Raw genomic sequence first — 12,843 nt, forward strand, 5'->3', positions numbered from 1 at the left:
AGATCAACATTTCCATGCCATGATGTTTCAGCAAGCCCTTCAAATGCCCCAGATCCCAACAGTAGCAAGCAGCAGGAGGGTTATTTAGGTAAGTTCCCCCCAACCCACTTTTAATGCTTTTTATAACTTGTCCTTAGTACTGAAGGCTTCTAAGCACTGATTGGCTTCTAAGTATAAGACTGCCTATTTTTTCAGGGGTGGCCAGACTGTTGGACTCTATGGTCTACTTTAGAGGCTAAAAAAAAAACATTTTGCAAACTACTAAGTAGTGATATATTCCCATGCTACTGTCCCCCCCCCCCCCCCCCCAAAAAAAAAAAAAGTGGCATGACACACCACGACAGGGGACTTGCAAGGTGGTCTTGCCCTGGGCGAAGGAATGCACTGGGTACTCTATACACCTATTCACAAGAGCCAATAAAAAAAAGTTATAACATGTACTTCCTGCGGTCCTGACCCACCTCTCTACATGGTTCCATACAGTGAATGGCTGTCAGCACTCCAGTCATCCACCAATCTGCATGCTGACAGCCATTTGTTGTCTTGATGCAGGCCTGGAGGCAGGTAGATAATGCTGCTCTGATTGTGTGACCATCACCCGCCATTGCTCGAAGGCCACTAGCACTAGAATTGTGGGGTCCTGGGCAGCTGACTAGTGTGTCTATACATTAAGATGGCCCTTGCCTCACGGCAAAGAACATGGGAGCTGTCCAGACAAAATAAGGATGGTTGGGAGGGGCTAGACACCCAACCGGGGCAGAAAACCCACACACATCGGCCCTAACCAGGGCCGGACTGCCCATCTGGCAATTCTGGCATATGCCAGAAGGGCCGATGGGCAGGTGGGTTGGTCCGGACCCTTAGAGAGCACCAAAGGTCGCGTGCAGCGCAGCCTCCAGCTCTCTGCTCAATGTGTTTGCATTGTAATGGGGGCATGCCGTGAGTCCACACTCCCTGACTTGCGGCACTCCCCCATGCGCTGTGTATGCGTGTGCCCCCGGGACATCAATTACCATGGTATTGAGGGCATCCTCTCCATCGTACATCCTCTCTGCGTCCATCCCGGGACGTGCGCATGCCCCCCTGTGACGTCACACACGCCAGGGCGATTCGGAGCCCCAGTCCGTCCCTGGCCCTTACTGTAAAAAAATAAAACCCACACGCACTGACCCCTGCTGAAAATAAATAAAACCCACATGCATTGGCCCCACAGGAATAAATATCATAAGACCCACATACATTTCCCCCCCTGTAAAACCATAAAACCCACACACATTGGCCCCCACTGTAGAACCATAAAACCTGCTCATTAGCCCCCACTGTAAAAACATAAAACCCACACACACATTGTCCCCTCTGTAAAACCATAAAACCCACACATTGGCCCCCACTGAAAAAACATAAAACCCACACATTGGGGATTATTCAGGTTTGTTAGCAAACCAAAAAACACACTGGGGGGTCATTCCGAGTTGTTCGCTCGCAAGCTGCTTTTAGCAGCTTTGCACACGCTAAGCCGCCGCCTACTGGGAGTGAATCTTAGCTTATCAAAATTGCGAACGAAAGATTAGCAAAATTGCGAATAGACACTTCTTAGCAGTTTCTGAGTAGCTCGGGACTTACTCGGCAACTGCGATCAGTTCAGTCAGTTTCGTTCCTGGTTTGACGTCACAAACACACCCAGCGTTCGCCCAGACACTCCTCCGTTTCTCCAGCCACTCCCGCGTTTTTCCCAGAAACAGTAGCGTCTTTTCGCACACACCCATAAAACGGCCAGTTTCCGCCCAGAAACACCCACTTCCTGTCAATCACACTCCGATCACCAGAACGAAGAAAAAACCTCGTAATGCCGTGAGTAAAATTCCTAACTGCATAGCAAATTTACTTGGCGCAGTCGCACTGCGGACATTGCGCATGCGCATTAGCGACTAATCGCTCCGTTGCGAGAAAAATATAACGAACGAACAACTCGGAATGACCCCCACTATTGGGCAAAAACATGTTGCACTGCAGGTGGGGCAGATGTAACGTGCAGAGGGGATGCAATCAATTTGACGGCTGTCGGGATCCCGGCGGTCAGGATACCTAAGCCGGAATCCCGACAGCTGACTATGCGAACGATATCCCGGCACAAAGGGGCTATTCCCACTCGTGGCTTGCAACTTAGCAAGTGCATTGAGCCTGCAAGGGGGCTCTTAGCGCCAGTGCCGTAACTACATGTGTGCCAGGTCTGCCTGGCACACAGCGCAGTCGCACTGATGGCGCAACGGCCTCCATTCCCTAAAGTCAGCGGCATGTAATGAGTCAAATTGACTTATTACAAGCTGCCTGTGCTGGAGGAACAGAGGAGAAGGAAGAGGAGGGGGGGTGAGGAAGGAGGGAGCCGTAGAGTGCCGGACCTGTGAGGGTGCAGCTGAAGTTACCGTCACTAGGCTATCTGCTGCCCGCCGATCACCGCCACGCGCCGATCACAGCTCACCACCCACCGCATGCCATGACCGCGGCCCCTGAGTGAGTTGGGGGATTCCTTCTGTGTGGCTGCTGCAGCCAATACGGAGAACACAGCCTTTGCCTGTCAGAGCCTCTCCCCGCCTCCTCCCTCCCATGTGGATGTATGTCACCACTGCATGCTGTATCCTCTCTCTCGCTGGGCACACAGGAGTCCCGCTCTAACTCCTCACCTCAGGTTCTTCCGCCTACACCCCGCATCTCTCCATGTTCGGGCTGGATAAGCTGGGGTCCGAAATCGATTTCGGCTTTAGGAGTACGGCTTCTATGGGTGACTTTAACCCCTTCAGCATCAGCAAAGTGGAGCTAACAATCTCTTCCAGGTGAGGACCATTTCTGACCTCTCTCTCTCCCCAACCTTTTCCCCTGAGCACGGGTCATCTGCCTGCCGTGCTTCTGTCCTGGATGTTCCCTTTCAGTGGGATCTCACTCAGCAAGTTTATGATAGACACATTTTATGTTGCATTCTATTTTTAATGAAATGCCTAGGTATTTGTAAGGTGTGATCTGCACAATGGCGTCATTATTGCAAAATACAGGATTGTCAGCCTGAATGGGTATATGTGATTTAGCTTTTTGTACAGTATATAATGATGTATCTAATACAGCTGTAATGAGATTGTGCCTGATGTCTTCCATGCACACTTTATATAACTACTTCTACCGTGGCTCCTCTGTGGTGTAACGTGTATAAGCGTCTCTCCTGTGGTGTAACGTGTATAAGCGTCTCTCCTGTGGTGTAACGTGTATAAGCGTCTCTCCTGTGGTGTAACGTGTATAAGCGTCTCTACTGTGGTGTAACGTGGATAAGCGTCTCTACTGTGGTGTAACGTGGATAAGCGTCTCTACTGTGGTGTAACTTGGATAAGCGTCTCTACTGTGGTGTAACGTGGATAAGCGTCTACCCCATGAAGCCACGCCCCTATATATTCCACTAAGGGGCGTCAAAATATATATTCACATACCAAAAAAATGAGGCTCAGGCCCAGGCCGCAGCAGCGCTATGTAAATCGTGGCTGCGCTGCTGCAGCAGTCCCTCTCATTCCACATAGGCTGGCCGCCGCTGCTGTGAATGCAGGGATGCGCTTCCCTCATCCCAGCATTCACAGCGGTGGTGGCCAGCCAATGCCGAAGGAGAGGGACTGCTGCAGCGGCGCCCCGGGCAATTACAGTGCGCTGCTATGGCTCCATCCTCCTCCTTCTCCCCTGCCTCCGGAGCTGCCAGCACACAGAGGAGCCTGACTGCCTGAGCCAGCGGAGAGATGGTAAGTATCATCTATTCTATTCTATTCTATCTGTCTGTCTGTCTATCTATTGGTCTGTCTACCTAATGTGTAAAAGGGGGACGCTGTCTGCCGTAATGTGTAAAAAAGGGGACGCTGTCTGCCGTAATGTGTAAAAAGGGGACGCTGTCTGACGTAATGTGTAAAAAGGGGACGCTGTCTGCCATAATGTGTAAAAAGGGGACGATGTCTGCCGTAATGTGTAAAAAGGGGACGTTGTCTGCCGTAATGTGTAAAAGGGGAATCTGTCCGCCATAATGTGTAAAAGGCGTACCTGGCGTAGTGGCGCTACTGTGCGGCATAATTTGAATAATGGAGACTACTATAATATGTAATATGAATGTCCAGCAAACCTTCCCTGGACGGTGTTTTATCAGGAGATCGTCCAGGTACGGAATTATGTTCACTCCCTGTTTGTGGAGTAGAAGCATCATCTCTGCCATCACCTTTGGTGAACACCCTCGGTGCCGTGGAGAGGCCAAATGGCAGGGCCTGGAACTGGTACTGACAGTCATGAAATGCAAACCGTAGATAAGCCTGATGAGGCGGCCAGATCGGAATGTGAAGGTACGCATCCTTGATATCCAGAGACACTAGGAATTCCCCCTCCTCCAGACCTGAGATCACCGCTCTCAGAGACTCATCTTGAATTTGAGTACTCGTAAGTACGAGTTCAATGACTTGAGGCTCAAAATTGGTCTTACCGAACCGTCCGGTTTCGGTACTACAAACAAGTTGGAATAGTACCCCTTGTTTAGCTGATGAGGTGGAACTGGAACAATGGCATGAGTCTGTGCCAGTTTTTGGATGGCATGTTGTAAAGTTATACTTGCCTCTTGTGAAACTGGCAAGCCTGATTTGAAGACTCTGTGAGGTGGGAGCTCTTGGAACTCCAGTCTGTAGCCCTGGGAAACAAGATTTATGACCCAGGGATTCTGGCATGAATTTGACCAGATTAGACAGAAGAATTGTAGGCGTCCTACAACCTGACAGCCTTCCAGACATTGCTGTCCACCGTCATGCTGAAGTCTTTGAGGAAGCAGAGCCTGAGCTCTGTTCCTGAGTACCTGCTGTTGCTGGTTTGCGTAGTTTGCCTCTTGCGCCGCTGGAGGATGTAGAAGCACCTCTGGATTTGTCCTTGAACTTGGCCGTACGAAAGGACTGTAACTTAGAAGCTGAATAAGTCTTCTTTGTTGGGGGGGGGGGGGGGGGTGCGGAAGGAAGTTACGTAGACGTACCCACAGTAGCTGTGGAGATCCATTTGTCTAATTCATCTTCGAACAACGCCTCTCCTGTGAATGGTAGGCCTTCTGCAACTTTCCTGGAATCCGCATCAGCAGTCCACTGGCGTAGCCACAAGCCCCTGCGTGCCGACACTGCCATAGCGGTGGTGCGTGCATTAAGCACATCTATTTCCTTTATGGCTTCCACCATAACCATAAAGTCCTGTATATGCTTCAGGAGTAAGACAACATCCCCCCTAGATAAGGAATCTAACCCCTCAATTAGGTTACCTGACCATTTAGCAATGACTTTAGTGATCCACGCACATGCAATAGTGGGTCTTTGGGCCACCCCAGCAGCTCTGTACAATGATTTGAATGTAGTCTCAATTTTACGATCAGCCGTGTCTTTCAGGGAAGCTGCACCAGGAACAGGCAATACAATTTTACGTGACAGCTTAGAGCAGGCATGTCCAACCTGCGGCCCTCCAGCTGTTGAGAAACTACACATCCCAGCATGCCCTGACACAGCTTTAGCATTCTCTGACAGCAAAACAGTGTCAGGGCATGCTGGGATATGTAGTTTCACAACAGCTGGAGGGCCGCAGGTTGGACATGCCTGGCTTAGAGAATGATACGTCCACTATCGGTGGATTTTCACATTTTTTCCTATCCTCCAGAGAAAAGGAAAAGATGAGAGCAACCTTTTAGGGATCTGAAACTTCTTATCAGGATTAACCCATGGTTCTTTAAACAGGGTATTCAATTCCTTTTTGACGCAGGAAAAGTGACTGAGGACTTCTTTTGTACATTAAAATAAGATTCCTCACACTTCTCTGACACCTTATCAGGAATATGCAGAACATCTCTGATAGCCTCTATTCCCTGTGACAGAGCTGCATCCCCCCCTCTGAGTCCACCTCCCCCTGCTCCATGTCTGACCTGTCAGCATCAGAGTCAGACTGCAGGATATGGGCCAGAGAACGCTTTTGCGGACAAATGGAAGGGGATTGAGACGCTGTCTTGGGGACTGAGTCTCTGTTCATAAACTCATCCACAGTCTGTTTTAAGTATTGTGTCTCTTTCTCATTGCGGGACGATTTTGTAGAAAGGGTTGAGATCATTCCCTTAAGAGAATGAACCCATTCCGGTTCAGCCCCGCTATTCTGTGAACCCTGAGTACCTAGTAGTGAGCCCACTGGTGAAGAGGAACACTCTGCGGTACAAGAAACACACTCTTTGCCTGACATAATGTTAATATGACAGCACACACACACACAGGAAAGGTTAAGCACAAATAACCCACAAAGAGCCCTTCAGGGAGACACAGAGTTGTTTGGAGCTAGCCCCCACCGCGCCCTTACCGCTAATGCCAAGCTTAGCCGGGTCGCAGACTAAGTACCCTGATAGGGGACTTAGTACACTAATAGGCGCTCCCCCCCTGCTATGACCCCCTGGTACTGCTGAGGTAATCTGGAGTCACACTGGAGGAGCTGCGCGTCCCTGTCCTGTCAGCGTCTGTGTCTACTGCAGAGGGAAAATGGCGCTGGTGAGGTGCTGGATCCTCTCATAGTGAAGCCTCACCCCTTCAATGGTGCCCGGTCTTCCTGCTTTTTTTATACTGGCTGAGGAATTTGGTGCTTAAAATGGAGAGAACCGTTTTAAGGCTGTGGTGCCAGTATGGGTACTGTGTACAGTGTACTGGGACGCAGTTGTGTACTGTGTCCAGAGACGCATTCCACCCCGCTTAGAAGCCGTGCGTCTCCGTACCCTCAAGCCGCCATAATGGCCGGCGCCCCGCTAGCCGGGACGCCGGCTCAGTACTCACCACTCTTCAGTTTTCTAGCTCTGTTAGGGGTGGCGGCATGCTGCGGGAATGTACGATCGCCGTGGTGGGGGGCTTGCGAATAGTTCCCTCAGGTGTCCTGTCAGCGAGGAACGGGACCATTAACCCTTCAAGAGGTTGGGCTGTCCCCCCCCCCAAGTCCCACGAAGCAGGCAGGCTGGTGCCAACCAGCCCTGCCTGAAAATAACAAACATATAAAATAAATGCAGAAAACTCTACAGGAGCTTCCTTCAGCGGGACCGGCTCCTCCAGGCACATTTTCTAAACTGAGTCTGGTAGGACGGGCATAGAGGGAGGAGCCAGCCCACACTATCAAATTCTTAAAGTGCCCATGGTTCCTAGTGGACCCATCTATACCCCATGGTACTAAATGGACCCCAGTATCCTCTAGGACATAATAGAAAACAAAAATAAAACCCACACACATTGGCCCCCCAGGAAAACATAAAACCAACACACATCGACCCTCACTCTAAAAAAATAATAAAACCCAAACACATTGCCTCCCCCTCTCCACTCCCAGGAAAACATAGAACCCACATACTGTACATTGGCTCAACAGGAACAAATAAAACCCATACACTTTGTCTTCCTTTTAAAAACATAAAACCCACACACATTGCCCCACACTGTGAAAACATAAAAACCACACACATTGCCCCACACTGTGAAAACATAGGGGGTCATTCCGAGTTGATCACTCACAGCCGATTTTCGCAGCGCAGCGATGAGGGCAAAAAACGGCATTTATGCGCATGCGTATGCCCCGCAATGCGCACGCACGACGTACGGGTACAACGAACGATGTGGTTTTGCACAGTCTCTAGCGAAGATTTAAGTCGCACTGACGGCCGCAGAGTGATTGACATGAAGTGGGCGTTTCTGGGTGTAAACTGACCATTTTCAGGGAGTGTTTGGAAAAACGCAGGCGTGCCAGGGAAAACGCATGCGTGGCTGGGCGAACGCTGGGCGGGTGTGTGACGTCAAATCCGGACACGAATAGGCTGAAGTGATCGCGAGCGCTGAGTAAGTTTTGAGCTACTCTGAAACTGCACAACTTGTTTTTGCAGAGCTTGGCTGCACAAGCATTCGCACTTCTGCTAAGCTAAAATACACTCCCCACTGGGCGGCGGCATAGCGTTTGCACGGCTGCTAAAACTAGCTAGCGAGCGATCAACTCGGAATGACCCCCATAAAGACCCACACACATTGCCCCACAATGTTAGAAAATGAAACACACAGCAGACTAACCTGAAGATAAAGTAGTCTCTGTCAGAGAAGTAATGTAGCTTCTGTCACCCTCCCGCGCCAGTTACTCTTCACCACTCTGAACACTGGAAGGAAACTGCAGCTTCACTGCACAGAAATAGCCAATAAGAATCATCTTATATTTTAAGGAATATAGGCCCTCATTCCGAGTTGTTCGCTCGGTATTTTTCATCGCATCGCAGTGAAAATCCGCCTAGTACGCATGCGCAATGTTCGCACTGCGACTGCGCCAAGTAACTTTACTATGAAGAAAGTATTTTTACTCACGGCTTTTTCTTCGCTCCGGCGATCGTAATGTGATTGACAGGAAATGGGTGTTACTGGGCGGAAACACGGCGTTTCAGGGGCGTGTGGCTGAAAACGCTACCGTTTCCGGACAAAACGCAGGAGTGGCCGGAGAAACGGTGGGAGTGCCTGGGCGAACGCTGGGTGTGTTTGTGACGTCAACCAGGAACGACAAGCACTGAAATGATCGCACAGGCAGAGTAAGTCTGGAGCTACTCTGAAACTGCTAAGTAGTTAGTAATCGCAATATTGCGAATACATCGGTCGCAATTTTAAGAAGCTAAGATTCACTCCCAGTAGGCGGCGGCTTAGCGTGTGTAACTCTGCTAAATTCGCCTTGCGACCGATCAACTCGGAATGAGGGCCATATTTACAATTACAGTCTAGGAGGGTTGACGAATGAAAACAATGGGGAAATATTGTATTGGATGCTCTAGAAATATAGGGGGTAATTCCAAGTTGATCGCAGCAGGAATTTTGTTAGCAGTTGGGCAAAACCATGTGCACTGCAGGGGAGACAGATATAACATGTGTAGAGAGAGTTAGATTGGGTGGGTTATTTTATTTCTGTGCAGGGTAAATACTGGCTGCTTTATTTTTACACTGCAAATTAGATTGCAGATTGAACACACCACACCCAAATCTAACTCTCTCTGCACATGTTAAATCTGCCTCCCCTGCAGTGCACATGGGGGGTGATTCCGAGTTGTTCGCTCGCTAGCTGCTTTTAGCAGCATTGCACACGCTAGGCCGCCGCCCTCTGGGAGTGTATCTTAGCATAGCAGAATTGCGAACGAAAGATTAGCAGAATTGCGAATAGAAATTTTAGCCATTTTGACCAGCTCAGTCCTTTTCGTTCCTGGTTTGACGTCACAAACACACCCAGCGTTTGCCCAACCACTCCCCCGTTTGTCCAGCCACTCCTGCGTTTTGCAACTCGAACGCCTGCGTTTTTCCGCACACTCCCGTAAAACGGCCAGTTTCCGCCCAGAAACACCCACTTCCTGTCAATCACACTACGATCAGCACAGCGATGAAAAAGCTTTGTTATGCCGTGAGTAAAATACCTAACTTTTGTGTAAAATAACTAAGCGCATGCGCTCTGCGAACCATGCGCATGCGCAGTAAGCGACTAATCGCAGTATAGCGAAAATCGGCAACGAGCGAACAACTCGGAATGACCCCCATGGTTTTGCCCAACTGCTAACAAAATTCCTGCTGCGATCAACTTGGAATTACCCCCCAGAAGGGGTTCCATTTCAAGCCAATTCAGTGGTGGAATAAGTGGTTTCCTATGATGCAATTGACAGTGCAGTTTAAACATACTAAAATACATCTTTCAGCGATCAGGCACAATGCACCAGCCAATCAGCTCAAATATGCAAATTGACAGTTAGGAGCCAGTCAGCTCCTAACTGTCAATTTGCATATTTGAGCTGATTGGCTGGTGCGTTTATCACCTTACACTTATCACTGGTTTATCACGGGTTGAACACGATGGGCAAATTGGCTGGTGAGTTTATCACCTTGCACTTATCACTGGTTTATCACAGGTTGAACACGATGGGCAAATTGCTTCTTTCCAACCTCAATTACAATGATACTATGTTACTATTTTACTATATTATCACTTCCTTATGCCTTCTCCAGGTTAATACATCTGCCCCAATGGCCCTCATTCCGAGTTGTTTGCTCACTAGCTACTTTTAGCAGCCATGCAAACGCATAGTCGCCGCCCACGTGGGAGTGTATTTTCGCTTTGCAAGTGTGCGAACGCCTGTGCAGCCGAGCTGTGCAAAAACATTTCGTGCAGTTTCTGAGTAGGTCTGGACTTACTCAGCCGCTGCGATCACTTCAGTCTTTATGGTCCCGGAAACTGACTTCAGACACCCGCCCTGCAAACGCTTGGACACGCCTGCGTTTTTCCCAACACTCCCAGAAAACGGTCAGTTGCCACCCACGAACGCCCTCTTCCTGTCAATCTCCTTGCGATTGCCCGTGCGAATGGATTCTTCGTTAAATCCATACCTCAGCAACGATCCGCTGTGTACCCATATGACGCGCCTGCGCAGTAGAGACCTGATCGCTCCGCTGCATAAAACGGCAGGGAGCGATCAACTTGAAATGACCCCCAATGTTCCTATACAAGTTATAGCTGCTAAATAATCACTGTCCCTGAGGAAATCTGTGGGAAAAGATGAAACATATCAGCAGTAAGAACAACTCCCCACCCAGCCAAAGTACACAAAAGTAATGTCTACAGGAAGATCTGCCTGGTAGCAATAAAATGAGGTTTGCCAACTACCGCAAACCTTGAGCACAGTATATGATCCCTTTACCTCAGGGTACTCTGGTTTCCTCCCGCAATGCAAAAATAAACTGATAGGTTACTTGGCTCCCGCAGCCGCTGCAGCCCGCCACAGCAACGGTCCAGACATGGCTGCATTGTCCGGACCCCCCCCCCCCCCCCCCCCAATGGCACGCCCTCACCCCACCCCGCGATTGCCTCTGCCTGTCAATCATGCAGAGGCGATCGCACCAGTGAGATGCTTTCGCATCTCACTGGGTGTGCACAAATGGCTTCAGAGTGCGATTGCTGCCCTCGCAGCGATCGCCTCTGAATTAGGCCCTTAGTGAGTGAAGATAAATTTATTCCAGTTTATTCCGAGGTCATTAAGCCAGCCATTATGTTGAATTATATATATGTGTCTTTCTGTACTGCTGTTGTATGAATATATTTCTAGATTCTGATATTTTTACATATATATATTTTTGTGGTAATATTGTAACAAGTAAATATGCGCTTGTTCATTTATAGGTTCCCATCAAGGTGAATACCAGAGGAAACTTTACAGAGATCTTCTAAGGAATTACAATCGTCTGGAAAGACCTGTGGTGAATGATTCACAGCCATTACTTGTAGAGCTACAACTTTCCCTTCTTCAAATAATTGATGTGGTAAGTCAAGCCTGATTTAGCAGTGTTACGTTCTGCCCATTCTCCTGTGATTCGTGTCATCATGTCTTCACTCTCCGTGGTTTCATGCCAGAGGTCATGGCATCACACAGCTGGAACACGGCCATGATGATGCAATTAGGAAAGCGGATGGGATTCAGATAGGAACTTTGCTCTCCCAGGAGTCAAGTAAAACTCCCCAAAATGTTTGAGTCTCCTGGACATTTCGGGAAACTAGTCAAGAATGCTATAGTGACTAGTGTAAGTAATTAAAAAAATGAAAAGGCATAACTCCCAAATATTCAACAAGCCCCAGCGCTAGACAGTCTTGAGTGATGTCCACTAAAAGAAGGGACCCTTATTTATACAAACAAAACCGACCCAGGGTTGTCAGACCAGTGCTAGTGGCAAGAAAGTGAGACTGAAACCCCCCCACAGAGGTTACAATCCCCACTGGGAAAAACATGCATTAAAATAATGCCATAGTCACAGACATATAGAGTCGGCCTTGCAGCACACACGATGACCAGTATATCATCTACAGATATATTGGTGCCTCATTCTGTGTGTACCGGCGATAAGCCGACCGCCCGTACACTCCTGGACAAGCTGACGGTGATTGACGGCTCAACTGGACGGATGCATGTAAATGCCCACCCAGTTTGTGATGTCAGTCACGACGGATCGGGCAGTGTGTATAATACACTCCCAGATCCACCTATAGATATATCTGCAGATCCATTGATCTGCAGATATTTATAAGAAAAAGATATGCACACATAGATACAGCGCTCACCAAATACCATGATAATACATAAACATAATCAAATGTTAAAAAATGCAATCACCCTTAAATAAAGGTAGTCCTCATAAATTGGCAAAGAGCGAGGAAGGATTATTTCCAAGAGGTCATTTCATCCAACGCAATACACATGTAGGGCTAATTGAGCCTTGAGGAACCTGAAAGATAAGTGCCTCTTTTCCCAATAGGAATGGAAATGACAGAAGGCACTATTAAACACAGACCATAGTGTAGTATTTTTTAAAAACACGCACAGGTTTAATTCCACAGATTAAACTTACAAGATGTAAGAATAAAAACAGCATAACACAATGATTTCCATGGGTTAACACAATGGATATATCACCAAGAGGGTCCTGGCAGCCTCAGGGAAGGATGGTTAACAATGTGTTCAGACTCTCCAAAAGGCAGATTTCATGCAGGATCAACCCCCAAGCACAATGGATACGTCCGTGTGTCCCAGGATAAAATAACAGTTATAAAACAGGAGCCACGCTTAACGCGTATCGGACGGCAAGTCCTTCATCGCTTCTGATGAAGGACTTGCCGTCCGATACGCGTTAAGCGTGGCTCCTGTTTTATAACTGTTATTTTATCCTGGGACACACGGACGTATCCATTGTGCTTGGGGGTTGATCCTGCATGAAATCTGCCTTTTGGAGAGTCTTAACA

The 12,843-nt window shown here is 48.5% G+C and overlaps 1 protein-coding gene across 2 annotated transcripts in view; it reads left to right on the plus strand.

Annotated features, from left to right (window-relative positions):
• The window catches only part of LOC134911241 (neuronal acetylcholine receptor subunit alpha-7-like), a 416,671-nt gene that overhangs the window by 51,370 nt on the left and 352,458 nt on the right, over positions 1-12,843 (plus strand). For both annotated transcript variants that reach the window (XM_063919545.1, XM_063919550.1), the window contains exon 2: positions 11,233-11,372. In XM_063919545.1, the coding sequence (XP_063775615.1) occupies positions 11,233-11,372 (140 nt within the window). The remainder of the gene's footprint in view (positions 1-11,232; positions 11,373-12,843) is intronic.

This window comes from Pseudophryne corroboree, chromosome 1, assembly GCF_028390025.1.
Source record: "Pseudophryne corroboree isolate aPseCor3 chromosome 1, aPseCor3.hap2, whole genome shotgun sequence".
Taxonomy (NCBI): Eukaryota; Metazoa; Chordata; class Amphibia; order Anura; family Myobatrachidae; genus Pseudophryne; species Pseudophryne corroboree.